The sequence below is a fragment of the Pavona decussata genome, unplaced genomic scaffold, assembly GCF_977016875.1.
Source record: "Pavona decussata unplaced genomic scaffold, jaPavDecu1.1 SCAFFOLD_4, whole genome shotgun sequence".
In the NCBI taxonomy this organism is placed as follows: Eukaryota; Metazoa; Cnidaria; class Anthozoa; order Scleractinia; family Agariciidae; genus Pavona; species Pavona decussata.
Genome location: NW_028145428.1, coordinates 493,315 through 514,746, shown reverse-complemented (window position 1 = coordinate 514,746; position 21,432 = coordinate 493,315). Strand labels below are relative to the sequence as shown.

Here is a 21,432-nt window from a genome sequence, read left to right as displayed (position 1 = left end):
AAAATCAAAAGAATATTTCACTGTGAACGAGGCTAGTGAGGCTAATTTGAATGCAAACAAAAGAGTATTAAAATGTCAGCCATTTTTGCATAGGGTCTATAATGTTCAGTTAATCATACTTACCTTGGCATTGTTTCTGCAATCTGGAACATCATATGATTAGGAAGAACAAAGCTGAAAAAAACAAATAATAATCATTGAAACTCACTGTCATGAGAATATCAAAAGCAAGAAAAACTGAGTCAAATGAAGACTGTCAAAGATTAAGATTTTAAGGGTGAGTTTGATTCACCCCATTCCGGAATAGGAATACATACCATCATCACAAGAAATCCCTCATAAGAGGTTTTTGGAGTAACTGGAGTACAAAATTGCTCTTAAATTATCACGTGCCAGCAAAAGTTTGTAGGTGCATTTTCCCAACTTTACTTAAAAAGAAAAATCTAGCAGCTATTCCATTCATTCTTATTCCTGAATAAAGCCAATTGAACTCAACCTAAGCTAAGCTAGCCAACAGGTGAACTCTCAGTAAGCTAACCAATGGTGCTTATAAATGACATTATTTTCTAAATACTGAACTAAGTGTAAAACCAGGTTAATGAATAGATTTGCTAAGTACAGTGAGTTTAGCATAAGCAAATGTGAAGTCTTTAAGAGATCTCATTCAGGGTTGAGGAAACGTGGGTTTCATACAGGTGTAGTGGCTCCATACTACATACTTTGGTTAGTAACAATAACGATAGGAAGGGCTTGGGAAAAAACAGGCTCAAGTGACAATTTGGCCTTGCAGTCCTCATAGCGATTGGTTATTGTAAGGGGGGGGGGGGGGAAAGGGGGAGAGTCCAGAGGGTCCAACCCCCAAACTTTCACATACCAGCTTTTACTGAAATGGCACATGTACCCCTGACTCACACAAATAAAACACCCCATTCCTAAACCTCAAAGACAATCCAATTATAGCCTTATTTTTTTCAGCACTAAAGAGTTAAGACTTTTTTCCACTAAGAATTTTACATTTCCACAAGTTTGAATCAAACCTCTTCACAACTTCTAATTTTTTACTTAATTCAGTTGGCAAGACTACACATGAAACTAGGTTTTCATGTAATTAAATGTCATGTTTGTGGTAGTTAATATTCTGACGTGTACAGCCATGTTATTTTTAATTTAACAACTACAGTTGCTAAGGCATAATAGTTGAGGTCACACTACGCACTTTTGCCCGCGAGAAAATTGATTTACCTAGGGAAAATTTAACTGAGTTCACCCGAGGTAAATTTATCTCGGGTTTCATTTTCCCCAGGTGAAAAGGTCACACTAAGGAAAATCACATTGAGGTATTTACAAGGGATTGACAGGATTAAATTTAAATTATTCCGCGCAAATCGAAAACAACATGTTGGAAAATCACGCAGATCAAAGAGAAATAGTTCTCCTCTTTTCATTACTTTTTTTACGTTGTTGCAACGAGTAAGGGGATCACGAGTGATTTTCCTTCAGCGACTGATTGCTCGACGGGCCCAAAGAAGAGGACTAGTTGCGTTACTCTGTGTATTTACTGCTTTTGCCTTGCAGGAATGTCGGCCTCGGCGTATTGCGTGGGTTCTTCCAAGGCCTCAGTACTGATTTGATTTATACCTACATGTTTGATCTTAACCATGCCATCTTCTTTCTTTGACACACGCACACGCACGCCACAAAAATGACAAAAAGACTTGCACTTCGATGTTTTTCAAGTAAAATGTGACGCGATAAAATAAAATCTGTCATCAGTGTGTTTGCCGACGAGCATCTATTGGCTAACTACCTTGGGATTTCAGTCTACCCCTTCAAAACATGTAGGGTAACTGTCAAGGGAAATTCTATTGTTCTCTTGACATATTCAAGCTTCGATGGAAAAATTTCCCCTAGGTAATTTACCTGGGGAAAAATCGGTCACACTTCTAAATTTAAGTTTCCCTAAGTAAAACTGTCAACAAGTCAAGTTTACCTAGGGCAAAAGTGCGCAGTGTGACCACAGCTAAAAGCTGATGAGGGTACAGTCCAAATCAACTATCCCACAGTGAAGGCACAAGCAACAAAATCCAATACTCATTAATTTCCATTAATAAATTTCTATTTCTCAATTAATCCGACAAAAACAATTTAGTAAGGCTGACTGAAACTGGTACTCACCCATAGCTTTCATCTTCCTCTCGTGCGATGTTGTCTCTCCAGGCGTAGAGAAGACGAAATGCGCACAGCTGTAGAAAAAGTATACTTTTATATGTAACTGAACTGAATTGTGCATAGAGAAGTGCACTGGGGATTGTAGACCCAAATAAGACAAAACAGGAAAGGTGAAATTACAGCTGTAGATACCCGTCTAAATGAGAACATCCTAAATACAAAACATTGTCTCGGTAATAGAACATTCTTATGGAGAACCTCGCCCTCTCCCCTCCCCAGGTTTTTTTTGCCAACTGTAGCCAGCTGTTTCCAGTCCACACCAGAGAAATCCTACCACTAAACATCTTTAAGTTTAAACAATTGCCTGAAAAGTTACTAACAATAATGTAAACAATTCTCCTCACTGATTGCTAATTGCGAGGATTAGACTGGTAGACCAAGTCAAATTTAGTACATTGTGATGACTTTCTGATTCCTGTCAATTGTCCTTATAACTGTGATTGAAACAGGGCTGTCAATGAGGGTATGGGCCAGGGATTTTCCCCTAGTATACTTTTTCACTTCCCCACCCACTTCAAAAGTTAGCAACAGCACTGTCGATCAATAGGCTTAAGAACTATTAAGCTCTGTGCTACTTTTTGTGGTCACCTGCTCAGAGTTAAATGTCCGTTTGTGTTTTTCCAATACTCTTTGATAAGATTCACTGGTAAATAATGGCTTCTCATACCGCTAAATTGAAGAAAAGAGATCAGGTTAGTAAATAATTACCATGAAAAAAACAAACAAACAAACAAATAAAAACAAATAGATTTGATTCAGTTCCTGACAAATGATTGTGCTGCATTTTAAAGAAAGATTTTAATCAGTATTCAGCATGCTACAGGAATGGGATGAGAAAAATTTCACATCCAAACAGCAGCAGGACACATTTGCATGCACTGGTCAGATGTTCCAATTACTGAGCTACTGGGAGACTTGTAGGAACTCACTGGCGTAACTCCTGTCACTGAATACTGTATCTTCCTTAAAATTTGCATGCTCATTTTATCGTGAGATTTTGAATGGTTTAAGTATGTTTCTTGTAGACTTCTAAGCTGAAATTCTGAATATTAGCCCTCAGTCACAGGTTACTGAAGAAATCAAAATTTAGGTAAAAATATATGAGACAATAGCAGATACATTTATGCTTCACCTTTATGCTTGAGATTTTTGTTCCAAAATAGAAGGGGTTCCACAAATTCAATCTTAATCTTCTTTTACTATCAATGAAATGATTTTTGTTCATAGTACTACTACAAGACAGGAACATTCAGACAGTTTCTTTCAATTTAGGTATTCAGTGAGAGCTACAGATTATCAAAGATTGAGAATAAATTTCCCTGCTAACAAACACTTTGAGCTAATCTTCTGTTGTCATGATGAACCTCATCTACAAGTACAAGTGATCCAAGTCCAACTGAACACACCTTCAAGCAAACATCTTTACTTCTGGAGTACACAGACTGTAACAAGTTGCTGTTTGCATTTCCTTTTGTGATAAGCTCATTATGCAATCGATCACATATGTAAAGCAAATAATGTGTGTCCTCTCTTGCATAACGCACCATTTCAGATGGTAGAGGCCTGCAAATTGAAAACAAACAAAATAAAAAATTAAACTCAACATTAACAGGAGACAAAGCCCTAAAACTTTTCCTTTTCCATTGCAAAATCAAATTAATTTAAAAAATGTCATTTATAGAGGGTCTCAATAATTTGCTTGTTGGTTTGGAATGTATGTCCTCATGTATATTCCTCTCTGTTGTGCCATAAACATAGAATGATTATTTTATGAGGGTGCCTTAGATGTCAATTGATATCTCCTGGTGATGGTCAAGGTGCATGGCACTGCTTTGTTTATAATAATGTAATATACAGCAAGTCACATTAATATATTTGCTTTACGAAACCTCTGAGGCAAACTGCAGCAAATATGAACAAGAAAGAAAGAAAGAAAACCAAGAGAATGAAAAATGGAAAAAATTGTCAAACACACGACTTAACAAATGGGGCACCAAAACTTTGCAATCTGTTTGTAGTGTTTCTGAGTAAAGCAGAACAAGTTGAATGTAAATGTTGACAACAACCCCCCAGGACCTGCTGTGTCTAGCAAGGAGATTAAACATGCTATACTATCAGAACCATAAGTTGCACAAAGCACGAGAACAGTTTCATCCCACAGCCAGATGCACCTTCAATAACACATGGCCTAGGCCATTGCCGTTACAGAACTGTGGCTTTGTTCACATAATTATTACATTTATATAATAAAGTCCTATCATTACATTAAATGACTTAAAGGTTTATTTTTTTTTATTTTAAAAGTATTGAATACTAGAGTTGCTATTGAAGTTTATGTTTCTTCACATTGCGACTGTTAATTCATAAAAAAAACTCCTTGCAAATTAATCCAAATGCCAATTTCTGTACAGCAAACCAACTCAAATACTTCTCACTGCAACTAGAAAATTTGTATATATATATATGGTTTGCTCTGGACAGGTGTTTCCCATGATGGCATGACATGACTATGTCTTTGTGCAGTCATGTGATAAAGATTTACTGTAGCAACCTTGTTTGCACAACCACCTTTTCAATAAGAAAGATACAGTGTAACCACAAGAATGTGAGCTACTTATAATCATCATTAAGGACACCCTGCTCAATGACGTTTCACAAGTTCCAAGAACTAAACTCCACCCAGCCACACTAAAAAACAAAGTGAGTTTTTGTTTTGCTATTAGCAGGGCAGTGGGTGGAATTTAGAAACTTAAAACTTGGAATACTGAATACCTTATTCTCCAGTCTGCCAGCTGGTACTGTTTATTTGCTGTCACATCACAGAACTTCTTCAACAGGAATGCCAAGGAGTATTTTCCATAGTTTAACACTCGTGCAGCCTGGCCTGTGTCAAACATGTTCACAACATAAATCCCAAAGTCTCGCTGAAGCCATCCAATATCCATGTCAGCCCCATGAAAAACCTATCAAGAATAAAGAACGAACTCAGATAAATGTGAAGTTTGGAATTTCCTCCTCAGTGCTGAAATTAAGTTTTGGAGAGCCTATTTCTACTAGCTAGTCAACAACAAACTAGGAAATCTAAACTCTGATCTATGCCATACACAAGATTAACAGAACAAAATAATGTAAAAATAAATCAATGTCTGGGGTGGGAATCAACCCCATGACTCCCCAGTCTTATTGCCTTGAGATCATGGTGTTCTGGGTTTGACAGGCATGTGATTGTTTTGACATACATCTGTTTGACAGGATTAACTTCACTGAAAATGGGCATGTCTTTGAAATAAACCATGCTACCCAATATGCAGTTCCAAAAAAATTGATACCCACCCGAAGGAAGGTCATCGGAAATTCCTAGGGGGAGGCGGGTCTTAGAAGCCAAAATTTTAGAAGCAAAGTATGAAGCTAAACTAGAATTTCCTGGGGGGAGGAGGGGTGCAAAACAAAAAACCTTCCGTGGGGGGAGTATGGATATTTTCTGGAACTGCACAATTAGACTGCAAGCAGTCTCTTTCTTCTACTAAGTTCCGTCATGCTCGCATGATTTCTACTTTTTCCTTCCTATCCCCAGTCCTCCTTGTTCACTTTTCAAAATTGCACAATTTTACTGTTGCTTCATGTGCATGATCTGAGCAAAAAAGTAGGACCACTCAAGTCTATATTTTAGTCTCCCACTCTTATGGCTCTTCACACAATCTTTCCTCCCTAACCTTGGGGAGGAAAGATTGTGTGACGAGCCAATAGAGCATCTGCGAGGGAGGCCTAGTCTGTTCCCCAATTTTTGTAGTTTCAAACTGAGTAGTGGATCATCTTCCTTGCAGTTGCTGGTTGATAATTCTAGTTGCTGGCTACTGATGATAGTCACGCCCTACCAAGCCAAATTTACCATTTTGTGCTAACCTTTCTTGCCATTTTTCAGCTACACTATTTACTACAGCCTCTCTAGCTCATCTTATTAAGTCAAGCTTGGCAATTCACACAGGGACTGACTTCCCTTGGCCTTAATCCTTATTTCAAACTGACTGACAAATGATGCAGCATTATATTGTTGGAGTGATCATATACTGCCAATGTATTTTAACATGCATATAAGACTTATGTGTGTAGGTAAGTATGCTGTCTCTTAAACACTTATCTACTACATACAGACTATAAGGAATGTGCTAACATTACACTGTTAACATGCAAGCTGGAGACAGATTTGGAATAGACAGACATACGGTTTTACTAATGTGTCTTTACTCGCTTATACCTTGAGTATATTTGGATTGGTAAAAGAATCGTTAAGTATGTGGAGCTCAGTCCGCAGTTCCAGTGTATCAATAAGATAGTCATGGTGCCTTGTGGATATCTGCATCAGACAACAGAATCCCTGGAATGACCTGTATGAATGATGCTGAAAACAGAAAGATTTGGTCACAAACAAGATAAAATTAATATAATTTATTACCAATAATTTACTCACATACTGAGCAAAGAATATTGCACTACTCAGTGATCAGATTGGTTCCTTGTTCAAGGTACAGTGTCCTCTCTAATACACTGTATGATATAATATACTGGCATTCCAAGCCCTCTGTACCAGCAGCTGGTGATTTCACACTAATTTTTCCCAATACTCCAGTCATATAACATGCCTTCTACATGTACTGTCAATAAGACAGTCTCTCTCTCAATCTTTTAAGAGGGCTGCATTCCTACCTAATTTGCAATGTTAGTGTTGAAAGAGGAAAATACATGAACAGTGTATTATTCTATATTAATTTTTCTTCTCTTATTTAGCCTCATTTTCTTTCAATTAGTTGTCATTTTTATTCTGTGGCTAAGTATACTGAAAACATTTTAATTGTAAAAAAAAGTGTGATGTCACATTTTAAGCCTTGTCAATAAAATGATAGATTGATGTATTTTTTCAGTCAATGACACAGGCATACTCCAAAAAAGAAAATCCGAGTGCTCCTACCAGGCGTGGAAACTAAGACCTTCTGATAACTAGTTCAGATGCTCTACCACTGAGCTACAGGAGAGTGGTGGGAGCTAAGGTGATAAAACTAGGTTCACGTAACAAACTTCCTGCATACTGCTAGGATTTAAATGTTGATGAGTGGTATAATGTGAAAGAAATGCAATGTTATGTTTAAAGCCTGGTGAATAGATGATAGAATGTCTTTTTCAGTCAGTCACACAGGTATAATTATTATTATTCCTAACAACTTTTACTCAAAGAAAATTCATTTAACTGTAACTGTCAGTCTAATTTTCTTTTGAATCTTATGGTGTAATTTTTAACACATGTTTTACTGCAGGTAAAGAGACACCCTTCAACTGTTTATCATATTATAACAAGTGTTGTACAACGTACCTCCAAATCAACAGCAAATTCAGTGACTGCAGCAAGGCACTCACTCAGTTCCTGCAGCTGCTCTTGTGTTTCCACAAGAGTGTATGGTGTCTTGTCTAATTCCTCATACAGCTAAAGATATTAAACAAATGATAACCATGTATCTGCATGTGCTACCCATAATGGCTAAAAATGTCTCATATTCATTTCAAGGCTCCATTCAGATTTCTTGGTGACCATGCTATGAAATAGGGCCAGCCAGGTGATATAATGAATCAATACTGAATCAATGCTATAAATTATGTTCAGATACCAAGACGTGTCGTTTCCCATAGCCATGAGCAAGTGCTGCTGTGTTCTATTTTGTCCATTTTCATGTCTTGTTAACTACTGTGGGTTTCTCAGTGACAAGTAACATTTAAAGGGCTCGGCACATACAGTACCGGACAGAAGTAACCAAACAGAGAACGCTGCACTGAATGCATTCTTAAAGCGTTCTGCATTGCGTTCCCTAAGCATTCCCCTAGCGTTCCCTAAGTGTTCCCCAAACTGACCTACAGTACAGGGCATTCTAGATAGCTTTTTGCTGCTTCATGACAGATCCACAAGACTTTTTCCATGTGGCCTTGCATTCCATCAGAAAATGTTACCTCACACATTGACATTTGCAATTATAAAAACCTATAATTATGGGAATTATTTTTTAGTTTTTGTCAAGAAATAAAGAAGTAAGCAGCAGACAAAACATTGGGGTAACATTTCCTGAAGGAATTGAAGTAACATGCAAAATATTCTGATCAGTGAATCTGAGCTAAAACAACAGAAGGTGATCTAAAATGCAATATACTGTAGGTCAAAATTAATATCCACCAAGGCCTTCATTTGGTCATCTATGCAGACAAGTGCCAATAGTACCCAAGTGCATAATACCCAGCAAAATGAGAATGGTGTATTATCCAGTGAGTGACACAGGAAAACTCAGAAAAAGGAAATCCAAGTGCTCCTATTGTAGGTTTGACTCCTGATAATAGCACTCAAGATTTCCCTTTACTGAGTTTCCTGTGTCACTCACTGAATAACACACCGTTCTCATTCATTCACCAGGCTTAAAATATACCCACGTTTATTCTATCTGTCAAAATGTTATGCGCTCATTGTAAAATAATACTATTCAAGACTTAACTTGTCATATGGGTGAGAAAAATAAGCAGCAAAATGAACTCACTTGCTCTTTACGTGGCTTCAGCTGACCCTCTGGGGGCTGAAAGACTTGTAGTTCATGCTGATAAGGGTGGACTGTGCTGTCAGTAATCAATCAATCAATTGATCAGTTGGTTGGTTTGTTGGTCAGTCAGTCATTTAATTGTTTTGTTTTGGAAGCCTTTTCAAAACAGTTAATTTCCCGCGATTGCTTTTGGCGCCCTTCCACTCACGTGGCCTTAGCTCTAGTTACACTTAGCATACGTGTCTAGATCAGATAGCGGCCTTCATTGGTATCAGAGATTCACTATCCTTAGTTGCTGTTCATATATGTTAGTTTTTGCTGAGCTTCTACTGTTTTCAATGATGTCTTACAATTTGCGAGAGCGCGTTGCCCGTGATTACGCGGCTATGCATGAAGGGCAAGAAAAGGAAGAGGAAGAGTTTCATGACAGTTTTCAGTATCAGCCACCACTCGAACAGGCTATGCCCAGTGCAAGCCAGGATCACGCTTCAAGTACTCCTCTATCGGGGAAACTGGCAAATGTGGGCACCAGTGCAAGTGCTAGTGCTCCTAAAGACGAAGTGGCCGCACTTACAGCTGCGATTGCTAGAGCTAAGGCCGACAACGAGGCACTGGAGTGCGAAACAGAGGTGTCTCGGTTGAAAGCCGAGCTACACGCCCTTCGCCAAAGGCATGCACAGTTGCAGAAACAAAACAAGCAAAGTACACCTCGGGAGCCACATCTGAACATCAAGGCCCTTCGTTCTAATCCGACACTTAATAAACAAGTTTCGGAAGAATTGGAGTGCCTCAGGTTTTCGTCAAGCGATTCCGAAGACGATGAGCACAATCCAACTACTCGCAGTGCACAAGGTAAGGCGCGTTTAAAGTCTGGTAAAACTACAAAATTAACAAGTCGGGTTGTAATCCTCAACTATGGCGCCACAGTCAGTTGAGTCTTGCATATGTGTCCAAGGACAAGGGCTATGACGAGTTATCCCTAGCCGAGTTTTCCGCTGGGTACGTTTCTATAGTTAAACTACCAACAATCTCCGAGACGGAACGAAGCACTCGTATCGATCATTTTATTGGTTTGATGTATCTAGTTACGCAATTCACTTGGCCAGCCGTGCGCGAGTTCCACGCTGCTGTGCTTTTCGAAATCGAATGCGGTCGGGCACGATGGGGAGATTCCTTTTCAACCCTGGAATCTTGCCTTCTTCGCAACGATTCAAGGTCAATGGGGAGTGCCAACGCAAGTCGTTTCGGGGCGGCGGTCCTGTTTTGTCGGGGCTATCAGAACGGAAAGTGCACGCACACGAAGGACCACTAGGGCACTATTCGGAACGAGACCAAGTGGCTCCAACACATTTGTGCTAAATGTTGGACAGTTTCCCGCGTGATTGCTAGACATTCGGAATTCTCTTCCAAGTGTTCTACAAAGAACGTGGTCACCGGATCTACCTCCAAAAGCTCTTCAATCACACCGGCTTGACTTGATTCGCGATACGACGCAGGACTTTTGCAAGGCTCTACACTTTCGTATCTAGACTCTAAACTCTCGCGATCTTCGCTAGACTCTAGACTTTCTCGCTATCACCCTGAATTCACTTCGTTGCAAGACTCTAGACATTTTGATGCTGCCACAGACATTTTTGAGCTATCTTGTTTACCTTATGTTTTGAGTGGCTCGCTTTATTCGAGACAATCTTCGCAACCATCTGTGCATTTACACGATCTCGTTTGGGCGCGTCGCCAGTACAACTTTTTAGGAGCGCGATAAAAAGTTCCTTCTTTGCTTAATTTACCCCTTTGGCGTTCAAGACTACGTGACTACCATGATTACGATGATCTCGAGTTTGGCTGGCCGGTCGGTTTGGATTTTGCAAGTTCTCTGTCCACGGATCAGTTTCCTCGCAATCACAAAGGCGCCACAGACTTTCCTCTCGCGGTAGATTCTTATCTCTCAGTTGAACACGACTGAGGTGCGGTCATTGGACCCTTTGCTAGCAACCCTTTTTCGCGTCCCATTGTGGTCTCACCGTTAAACTCCGTTTCGAAGCCGAATACTTCCGAGCGGCGGATTATTTTAGACCTCAGTTGGCCAACTGGATCGTCTATAAACGATGCCATTCCTGATCATATTTACTTGTCGGAACAGTATTCTCTTGTTTATCCTACGATAGATACTATCGTGGATTGTGTCGCCTTGCTCGGCCAGGGCTGTTTGCTGTTTAAGCGTGACTTAAAGAGGGCGTATCGTCAATTTCCTATCGATCCTTTCGATTATCCATCGTTAGGATATCGGTGGAACGATGCACTTTACTTCGACGTAGTTTTTCCTATGGGTCTCAAGACTGCCGCCATGGCCTGTCAGCGATCAACGTCCGCCGTCTCTCACATGCTTTTACAGGATGATTGCTATGTGATCAATTATCTTGACAATTTTATTGGTGTTTCTTCACCAGAACAGGCTTTACTAAATTAAAATCAATGTGGCGCACTCTTACACGATTTAGGATTACAAGAATCACCTTCGAAGGCCTGTCCACCTTCCACTGTTCTCACTCGTCTGGGCATTGAGGTCAACTCTCTTGACTTAACTCTCTCAGTGACCCCCGAAAGGCTACAGGAACTCGAGACTTTGCTACTACAATGGACAACGCGGAGGTCGGCTACAAAATCTGAACTCCAATCGTTAGTCGGGAAATTGTCGTTTGTTACTAAGTGCGTCAGGCAAAGTCGTTTGTTTTAGTCCCGCACTCTCATTCTTCTTCGCTCGTTGAAACACAATCATTATCACACTAAACTCTCTCAGGAATTTCACCGGGATATTCAATGGTGGTTACGTTTTCTCAGGACCTACAATGGTGTGTCTGTCATTCCTTTGTCTCTTAGCTGGTCGACTCCTGACGGTGTTTTTAGTACGGACACGTGTTTAACCGGATGCAGAGGACTGACAGCTCTGCAATTCTTTCACAGTGAATTTCCGTCCGAGATAATTGTTCAGTTTCCTTCAATTCATCATCTGGAAGCTCTCGCCATCCTCGTCGCGTGTCGCTTGTGGGGATGTAATTGGAAGGGCTTGCGTATTATTGTCCAGTGTGACAACAAAGCGGTGGTCAGCACGCTCAATTCCAGTCGTGTACAAGACCATCGTTTAGCCGTTTGTTTACGTGCAATTTGGTTTGTCGCAGCCTCTCAGGAATTCGAGTTACGCGCGACTCATTTGTCCAGTTCTGACAACCGCCTCGCTGATTTATTGTCCCGTTGGCATTTGAATCCCGATTATAAAGAACAATTTTTCGCCACTTCTGGATCTCTGTCTTTGCAGGAAATCGTCGTGCATCCCTCTTTGTTCGCCCCATCTGATGATATCTAGTTTCTTTCTACAGACCCTGTGTTGTCCAAGCTGTCAAGGAATCTCAGAAAGACACGCAAGGCTGCATATGCCGCAGGAACTCACAAGAATCATCGAACTCAATGGCGATCATATTTATACTTTTGTTTACATTTCAATTTCGCCATTTTACCAGCTTCCTTAAATACAGTTAGTTTATATTGTAAATTTTTGAGTTGTTCTATGACCCCGCCATCAATTCGTAATTATCTCAGTGGGGTTAAGTTACTTCATGTTACCTTAGGGTATTCGTTTCCAGATTTTAGCTCTCACGAGATTCAAGCCACCCTGCGAGGAATCGATAGGTTAGCTCAGCACTGTCCTCTGCGTGCTCCCCCCATCACACCCCAGTTATTAGGTCTTCTGGTTAGTTCTGGTCACATCGATGACCCCATTCACGTTACCTTCTCCTGCGCCTTCGTGTTTGCCTCTTTCCTATTTGCACGTATTTCCAACTTGGTTCCCGACGCTCGGTGTGCTGATAACGCTTATTGTTGCCTTCGCAGGGGAGACATTGAACCCTCGCACTATGGGTTGTGTGTTAAGTTTTTTTGGTCTAAGACTAATCAATTTGGGAAGCGTGTATTGAAAATACCTCTACTTAGTATCCCTGATTCCCCCCTGTGCCCCGTTCGTTTCTTTTATCTTATGTGTGAGCTGGTCCCAGCTGCTAGTCATACACCTTTTTAGTCAGTCATTTAATTAGCCAACCACTATATCAGCTTTTGTCTTTAATTAATACAATTTTTTCTGACTAAAAGGGATGAGATTTTTATCCTGGGAGTTCCAGGATTTTTGTAGACAACACGACTATATCCAAAGATTTCTGAAGACATTCCAAATAATTTTGAAGTTCTCAAGAAAATGATTATGCTCCATAAGGACCTTCAAAATGCAGAGATTGGGGGATTTCAGAAAATATCAATACCATACCACGGACCGCTTTTAAGATTTCCGAAGGAGAGGGGGGTTCACGATTATGGAATTCTGAGGGCATGGGGGGGGGGGGGGTATTTACGTTTGGATATCTGAAGGCACTGGTGAATTCCACAGGTGAGATTTCTGGAGTAGAAAGTGTAGAGTGAGTTCCTTGAAAACGTTATTGTAGTGGACTTTTGTAGTTCATAAATAAAATTATCCACGAACGTATGACGGCGGAAGCAGAAGACAAACATCGATAGATCATGATACATTTCATGTACACTACATGAGGCATGTCGGTTGAGAACACTTTTCGTGCACACTACATGACCTATAAAAGGACGCAACATACAAGACTCGACGGTATATTTGATCACTGAAAGATTTTAACTGTCTGAATTTGAGCTATTCTGCTTTGTAAACGTCAAAACAGCACAAGAAAACAAAGAGGAGTGAAACTGCCATAAATGGTGTTTATTATTATAGCCAAATACGGACTTAAAAAGAAGTTTTCACAGCCTGGCCGCTAGCGGTAGGTTTTTCTTGTCGCTGAAGAGTAAAGCTTGTCGCCTAGTGCCGCTATATAACAGCCCTGAAGAGGCATAAATTCATGTTCGTTTGTTCATGTACTCATTGCTAAAGTCGAAAACATACTTCCCAGAAAAACTGGAAATTCTGAAGAGGAGGGGGGGTGAACGATTATGGAATTCTGAGGGCATGGGGGGTAACGCATTTTGGAATTTCCAAAGGCAAGGGTGGTTAAAACATGGAGGCCGTCTGTTGTTGGGTATGGATATTTTCTGGAATGGCCCATTTCAGGGAAAGCATCATTATTTACTTATTTTACATGGACTTTTCATTTCTTGCATTGGTTTGAGTTTACGTACTATATTTAGAATGTGAGCTATTTCAGTTAAGGCTGAAATAGCTCACATTTTTCAACCAGGCACAAGAAATTGGTCCATAAGGGTGAGCTGGTATGAGATTGAAGTTTTTAACCCATAGGCGTGACACATACATGTAAGGCGTGAGAGTTGTCAGGTATAAATACAGTACACAACAGCTATGGCACCGCTGAGTGCTTGAATGATTAATCCATGAGTTCAGATCAGTTGACTGTTATCATAAGGGAACTTAAGCACAGCACATGGACGGCAACTAGAAATTGAATTTTTCCCTTTTTGGAGCATTTTCACACCATCGTGTTTGTAACGTCCAGCCACAGTCATCAACAAGAGCTTTTCCTGTCTGTGGTAAGGAGCAAAACCATGCCAAAAAAGGAAACATTCGACTTCTGGTTGCCGTCCATGGCTCACGAACGACTGTATTTAAGCTCCCTATTATTACCTCTTGACAACAGGTTCACTCTGCAGTGCTCTCATTCTCTCCTGATGTACAAAATCAGCAATAACTGAGGGCACTTCCAAATTTTCAGGTTGAATGCTGGTGCTTGATGCAACTTATGAAATAAAAATAAAGAACATTTTAGTGTGACTACCATCACAGAAAAAAGATTAATTAAGCCAAATTCAAAGTACAGGAAACTTTCTTTAATAGACAATAAATCAGAATTTGAACATTAATTCCTAACTAGTCATGTTAATGCTCAACCCACCAATAATTAATTACTGTGTGCTCTTAATAGACAAAACACATATCGTGGTGCAAAATCAGACAACATTTATCAGCATTTATTGTCACAAAAGCAATGAAAGAACATCACATTTTTAGGTTTTAATTCATCTAATCTAATCACAGTATAATAAAACCAAGTAAACCAGCCAGCTTGCATTAATTTGCCAGCTGTCTATTGGAATCATGCAGTAACCATCACAAGCTGTTTTTCAATTTTCTACAGTAAAGCACACATCTCAGAAAATAATGGAGGGTTATAAAACAAATAAACCCCTTGCCAGCTTATTGGTATGTTGGATGAAAATGCCGCTGGATGAAAGATTGTCCTCAAAATTTCACAGTTGTCCTCAAAGAAAACTGTTCATTATTTGGACAATCTTTCTGTATTGGACATTATCCTCCAAATTATATACCAGCAGCCTGAAGGGGTTTATTACTAAATAACAATTGATATTATTAAACTTTAGTTTACTGCTTGTCTTTTTTTTTTGCCTATGCTTTAGGTGCACCTCAACTTGTTTTAAATGCCTTTTCAAGCCAAAGCTGCATCTTAAAAGTTCCCCTTTAAAGTACAAAAAAATGTGTTGTCTTCGCACAAAATAATGTATGTGAACAGAATCTCTATTGATGCATTAAGGGTGAAAACAGAGGTTGGAAAAAAGGTTTTTTTCTTTGAATGCTTTTGCTCTCAATCTCAACATGTACATATGCAAGGTTTGCTTAAACAGCTGTAATAATGATGATGATGATGATGATGATAGATGATCCACTTCAAAGGTTCATCTATACATATGTAGTTATGTTCGAAAAAGAGCAATGTCAAACTTACTGGATTGTAAAGGTCTCAATGCATTTGGCTTGCTTTTGAGGATTGGAATAAAAGGAGTGTTGCTATTGTCAATCTTGTCCTTAAATCTCAGTTGCGGACGTTGGATGTTTTTGGCCATAAGAAAACGAAAACTGGCGTCCCTTTTCCCTGGGGTATCTCTCTGTAGAATAGAGAAAGATGAAAAGATTAAAGTACAGTGTATGCTGCGTAATAACTATTTAAAAAAACAATGCAATTTCTTTACATGAGTTAAAACACAAGAAAGTGCTGATATTGTTCATCTAAAAGCTGGTAAGTTTTCTTTTATATTAAATAAAATTATGACAAATCCTTCTTTATGGCAACAAGTTGGTTTACACAAGTACACACTGACCCTTGCCCAAGCACAAAAAAGGCTCCTGCAGTTGGTGGGGGGAGGGAGGATGGAGGGGTAGACCTGAAAATTTAGAGTAGGAGTTTGTAGAACTTTCTGTAAACCATACCTCTCGCAGTTCTCCAGAATTAATCTTCCAAGAGGAATTTTGTTTCAAAACTATACATGAACCACATACAAACCTATTTAAAACAAGTGATTCTGCATGTCAGGAATCAAGCCTATTATGGGTAGTTTAATAGTCACCTTCTTTCTGTTCCAACTGGACACCACTGGTGTTCCTTGTTGCCCCGGAGCCCCAGCCACTGTCTGATTTGCTGCTTTGTTTGATTTAGTGAAACCTGCTGCCTCATCAAGGCTTGTGTCCTTTTTAAAAAACAAACAAATTATAAAAACGTCACACCAGTCTTCAAGGGAGAATTATCAGATTGGGTTCCTCTCCCTTCCCACCCCGCTCAAAGATTGGGCAGAAAAATAACATCAGCTCTTTGGATTCATCCCAACTCAACAAAAATTTAAGAACTTGTCACTGCCACAGATGTTACTTCTTGGCAAAATGCTAGGTGTGAACCTTAAATAGACTACAAGTATCTGACAATAGGAATATTATTACTGAGCCACTAGCCTTACCACTCCCTCAAGGATCATGTCATTAGCTTCTACAAGACTGTCAAGCAACTCGTCACTGTCTGGATCAACATCAAGGCTGTCAGCCGGCCACTGACAGTGTACCCTCCAGTGACGCAGCAGATTACCTATGCTGTGAAAACAAGCAATCTTAAAGCCAAAACAAAAAAGAAGCCTTGGTGCATTAAATATAGTGGATTTCTATTAGCTCCGGCTCCGAACCTCTTTTACCTCAAATAAAAGGCTAGGTCCCAACCATTAGTGTCAGTGTTAGATTATAATTACCATTATAAGAAAAACGACCTGACAGTTTTGATTTTTCAAGAAGTGGACATGTTTTGACAGCTCTTCTGTCAACTACAGACTTTATGACTTTAAACTGAAGATGACAGAAGAGCTGTCAAAACATGTCTTTGAAAATCAAAGTGTTGTCGTTTTTTTCTTAAACTTATAACTTGCCTGCTGCTATACAGACTTTTTGGCTATAACACTGTTATATTTTAACAGCAGTATGTCAAATTGCCAATGCCTTGAAAACCCTCCTATGTCAAATCCAAAAAGTTAGAGAAGAAAGTTGGTGACAACCCTAGTTATGCTGCAGACCAATCTAATCAGCCCTGCAATAAATACTAAGATTTGCTGCAGCCAACCTTATCAGTACTACCAGAGTAGAAATATTTTGATTGGCTACTGATTCAATGGACAACCTTTGGACCAATAGGCTTCACTCTACCGGCCTGTACTATCATACTTCATTGGCAAAATTTGGGTGACTTAGAGGTTCTGAGTTTAAAAATTCATTGGGAGTTTGTTTGTTTCTCTGTTTGCTTTTAATCATTTTTAGGGTAAATATTGTCCTTAACTGTTGCTTATATGTAATATCAATATTGTTTACTTGCTGAGAAGTCTTGCCCCCTGAGCTGTTCTGAATTCTCTGAAATCAGAGAAGCTGTAGTAAAAATCATGATCTTCTCCTGCTGCTGGCAGATTACCAGCTGCTTTGACGGCTTCAACAATGGCGACCAGAGATTCCTGAGAAAACATTTACGAATGTTATGAGTATGACAATGAATTTTCATGTTGCACTGCTGCAAATTATTCAACAAAAAGTTGTTATTTTTAATATGACAAAAATTTAACTACACTGCACAGCATCAAAATTGAAGGGCTGGGAGCATAACCAACCTATGTCGAATTTCAGCCCGTTTTCCGATGTAGCTCAGATTTGTCCTAACTTTTGCATGTGAACTGCAATTCGATTGAAAACCATTGTCCAGTATTTTTTCACGCCGCTTTGTGTTTCGTATTAATGCCATTGACAAATTTTACCATCTTGTAAAGATATATCGGTAACATTATAGACACTGGATGACCAAAAGGACAATGCACTAAGGATTAAATACTTGTATTCAATATACACTCATTGTCTTTGAAACACGGCACACGAAAGCGGTGTTTTTCGCGGGAGCAACAAAAAGAATGCTGTCACGCTTTTATTTGATTCTGTTACAAACTACTACGTACGTGACAGGAATGTCCGAAATGTAAACAGTTACATTCTCCAAGAGAAAATGTGTCCATTTCCTGGCGTAAAATCCAGCTTTGTCCCGTTTGTCGACATATCACTCTTGATAACGCAAAATACTAGCATTTTACACGATTAACAGGAAGACATGCAGCCATTTCAACGATTAACAACGATTAACGGCAGTTCTATTAAAAGGAAAAGACTATCTATTCTTTTTACGACCACTCGGTGTTAACCGTTGAAAATCTATGTTAATCGTACTTTTATTGAATCATTGCCTTGAAATTGTCAAGTTAATCGTTACATACCGAATTTCAAGCCTGGCAAACCACAACTAAGGCTTGCAAAACACCTTGCATATGGCGGAATTTGTCTCTGATGCTCCCGCGGGATATGATAATCGAATTGAAAAATTCGCCACAGCACAGTCATCACTACCAAGGAGGGATTCTTTGGACAACATTTCCACCAGTTCCTGTGAACTGCATTCGTCAATTTCATAACTTTTCAAAAGATCCATAGATGTCGTGCGTTTACAAACTTCACCAAACAAAAGCGAAACCAACTAGCCAGTACGATACGCAAGTTGTTTATCCCGACTGCCTTGATCTATTTTGGGCTTGTTACAACCCGCAAAAGCAAACCATGTTATCATCTCAAACGTTACTTATAGCAACAACAACTGGTGCGACTAAACACGGCTCGTGAACAGTGGAAACTTTTAGCCTACCGATAATTTGGAAAACGAGTCTGACGTGGACAAAACCTATAAAAAAAATTTGCCTTCCAAGCGCGTTCACTTGTAGACTCATTGTTGTCTTTTGGGTCACGAACAGTTTCCTGGCAAGCATCGCTTCCCACATCAACATTGCATAAGGGGGAGGGGGGAGGGAGAAGTAACTGTGGTAGAATTATGAAGGGAGAAACAGTAAGTGAGTGGTTTTTTGGCTGTCTGTGTTCGGTTGTCATTGCATAGGGGGAGGGGGTGGGAGGGAGAAGTAAGGAAGTGGTTTTTGTTCTGTTCGTGTTTGGTTTTCTCAAGGAGTTTTGTCCACGATTGTAAAACCGCGAAATGTTTTCCAAACCAGGGAGAGCCAAAATTCGGACAAATCTGTGCGAAATCGAAAGCCGCGCTAAAGTTCGACATAAGTCGGTTATGCTCTCAGACCTTCAATTAATGTGGTATACAAATCCCAGACAAATAAGTCAAGAAATAATATTTATTTGGTATTAACTGTGTCTCCAATTAGCAGGTATGCTAAAGTACTTTGACACAAATATGCCTATGTTCCTATTGCAGAAAGGTTTACCAAGCTGAAGTACAAATACAGTGTAGATCTACTCTTCCAGTACAATAGTAGAACGACTCAAGAACTTCTACTGCAAATTTAGGTACAGTAATCTACCATGTATACCGTAAGTAAAAGAACCTTGTTTAAGATAGCACTCCATACATATGCCAAAGCTAACTGATAAATAAATAAATTAAAATAAAATGGGAATTTCAGTGGCACATCCACAGAGTGACTCTTCATCCACTGCTTTCAGGCTGAATTAGAATGACCGATTGCATTTGATAGGGTTGTGAAAAATAGCTGGCTGCTGGTGAAAATTGCTGCCTACTTCATTATCTTCATTAACTCTGCTGAGCTGTTGTTTGGAAGAGTTAATGTTTTTCTGAAAAATCCATACACTGTTTAAGATCCATTATCCAAAATACACCACTGCTTGTGTAACAGTCATAAATTCAATAAAGATTGATAAAAATTTGTTCACAAAACCAAATAAAGCCATACAATCTGTAATACCTTTCCCGTCACTCGTAAACATTTTGACCATAGCTTCACTAATAGATTTCGAGTAGGCACGAAATACAGCAGTGTTTGGCAGAAGGTACATTATATATGCACAAGTAAAAAAAGTTGTCCAAAATAGCTGCAGCTCAAAGACAGCGTGCAGTTTGTTCGGGCCGGGGATTTTGCGAGCTCACATCTGCGAGCTGCGAGCTGCGAGCTGCGAGCTGCGAGAAAAAAAAAATTATAATAAAAAAAAATAAATAAATAAAAAATAATAATAATAATAATAATAATAATAATAATAATAGTAATAGGAAAAAGAATAGGACCGGCCTTCAGTTCGCTTAGTAGCTTTCTTCCCACATCTTTTCGCAGCCGCTTATGTTGCGCAAACAACCCCTTTCAACAATTTATTAATTACGAGATTTATTCGGCTAGAGTCATGTCGTCATGATGAGACAAGACCTGATACTGACTGAAAAGCGGGATTGCGTGACGGGCCAAACGAGACTCCCGTTGCGCTCTCCTCGTGAGTCCATGTTTTCGGTATTTCGAGGATGATACATGAATTCGCGTAAATTTTTATTTCCCGATTTTTTTAAATTTATTTATCTTTTTGTTAGCAGCTCGCAGCTCGCAGCTCGCATTATTTCAGCTCGCGTGTTCCCCACATTCCAGTTTGTTAGATTCAGATATGGCTGTGACAGTATTCCTGTTGTTATCTAGTTGTTTAATTTTCGGCCCAGAACAGTCATGACTTCAGACTATACCTGCTGTCAATCAACTACATTTGGACCAAGAAAGCATGAATAAAGGCTACTTGGCGTCTTTCTTACCTGGAGAGGAAATCGAACCCACGACCTAGAGATTTGATCGTCCGTTACTCTACTAACTGAGTTATGAGGCTCCCGTTGTAGCTCAGTCGGTAGAGCAACAGACAATCAAATCCGGAGGTTGCGGGTTTGATTCCCACTGAAGTCAAAGATTTTTTCTTTACCTTGTGCGACCTTGTCTAGATTGCAGAATACCCAGTCCACTTAATATCCAAGTTAAAACACTGTTCCTCCAGTCCTCCAGTCATGACTCCATGACTGGAGGACTGAAGGACAGCCAGTTGTACTAACATAGGAAAAAGCTCACTACTACCTCAGATTAAATAATTCATCTCATCAACTACCGAGCTGCGTGATTGAAGGACCACGAGTTCTACTACTTTAGAATGAATTACTTATCGACTGCGGGAACAGTAGATCTGTGGCCTTCCAAAAAAGCTGGGTATTCTTCAATCGCTCCGAACCGCGATCGCCATTTTCCTTACCAAGGCTAACGCTCAGTGGAAAACTTATGGGTTCACTTTAGTACTTCAACATACACTGCAGAGTTAATTCTTTACAACTCTGGTCTGCGTACCTGCGAAAATGTTTTCAGCTCTCTAATTCCAGGCAAAAACTCCTCGCTCGTCCCGGACTGTTCCTGGTCCATGTGGTCAGCCATCTTGAATCCTCATAAAGCCTCAGTAACAGACTGGTACCCAGTGCTCTTCCGG

At 39.7% G+C, this 21,432-nt stretch overlaps 1 protein-coding gene and 1 pseudogene across 2 annotated transcripts in view; one reads left to right on the top strand and one right to left on the bottom strand.

Moving 5' to 3' along the window:
- Positions 1-21,420, bottom strand: part of LOC146489628 (exosome complex component 10-like) — a 29,304-nt gene extending 7,884 nt beyond the window's left edge. For both annotated transcript variants that reach the window (XM_085103531.1, XM_085103533.1), the window contains exons 1-14: positions 21,297-21,420; positions 17,458-17,594; positions 16,566-16,695; positions 16,182-16,301; positions 15,563-15,722; positions 14,446-14,557; positions 8,799-8,874; positions 7,595-7,705; positions 6,485-6,628; positions 5,002-5,192; positions 3,636-3,792; positions 2,818-2,898; positions 2,176-2,243; positions 124-174 (exon numbers count right to left, since the gene is read on the bottom strand). In XM_085103531.1, coding sequence (XP_084959657.1) covers positions 124-174; positions 2,176-2,243; positions 2,818-2,898; positions 3,636-3,792; positions 5,002-5,192; positions 6,485-6,628; positions 7,595-7,705; positions 8,799-8,874; positions 14,446-14,557; positions 15,563-15,722; positions 16,182-16,301; positions 16,566-16,695; positions 17,458-17,594; positions 21,297-21,380 — 1,622 coding nt within the window. In that variant the 5' untranslated portion in view covers positions 21,381-21,420. The remainder of the gene's footprint in view (positions 1-123; positions 175-2,175; positions 2,244-2,817; positions 2,899-3,635; positions 3,793-5,001; positions 5,193-6,484; positions 6,629-7,594; positions 7,706-8,798; positions 8,875-14,445; positions 14,558-15,562; positions 15,723-16,181; positions 16,302-16,565; positions 16,696-17,457; positions 17,595-21,296) is intronic.
- On the top strand, positions 8,941-12,159 carry LOC146489629 (uncharacterized; annotated as a pseudogene).
- Positions 21,421-21,432: the final 12 nt, after the last annotated feature.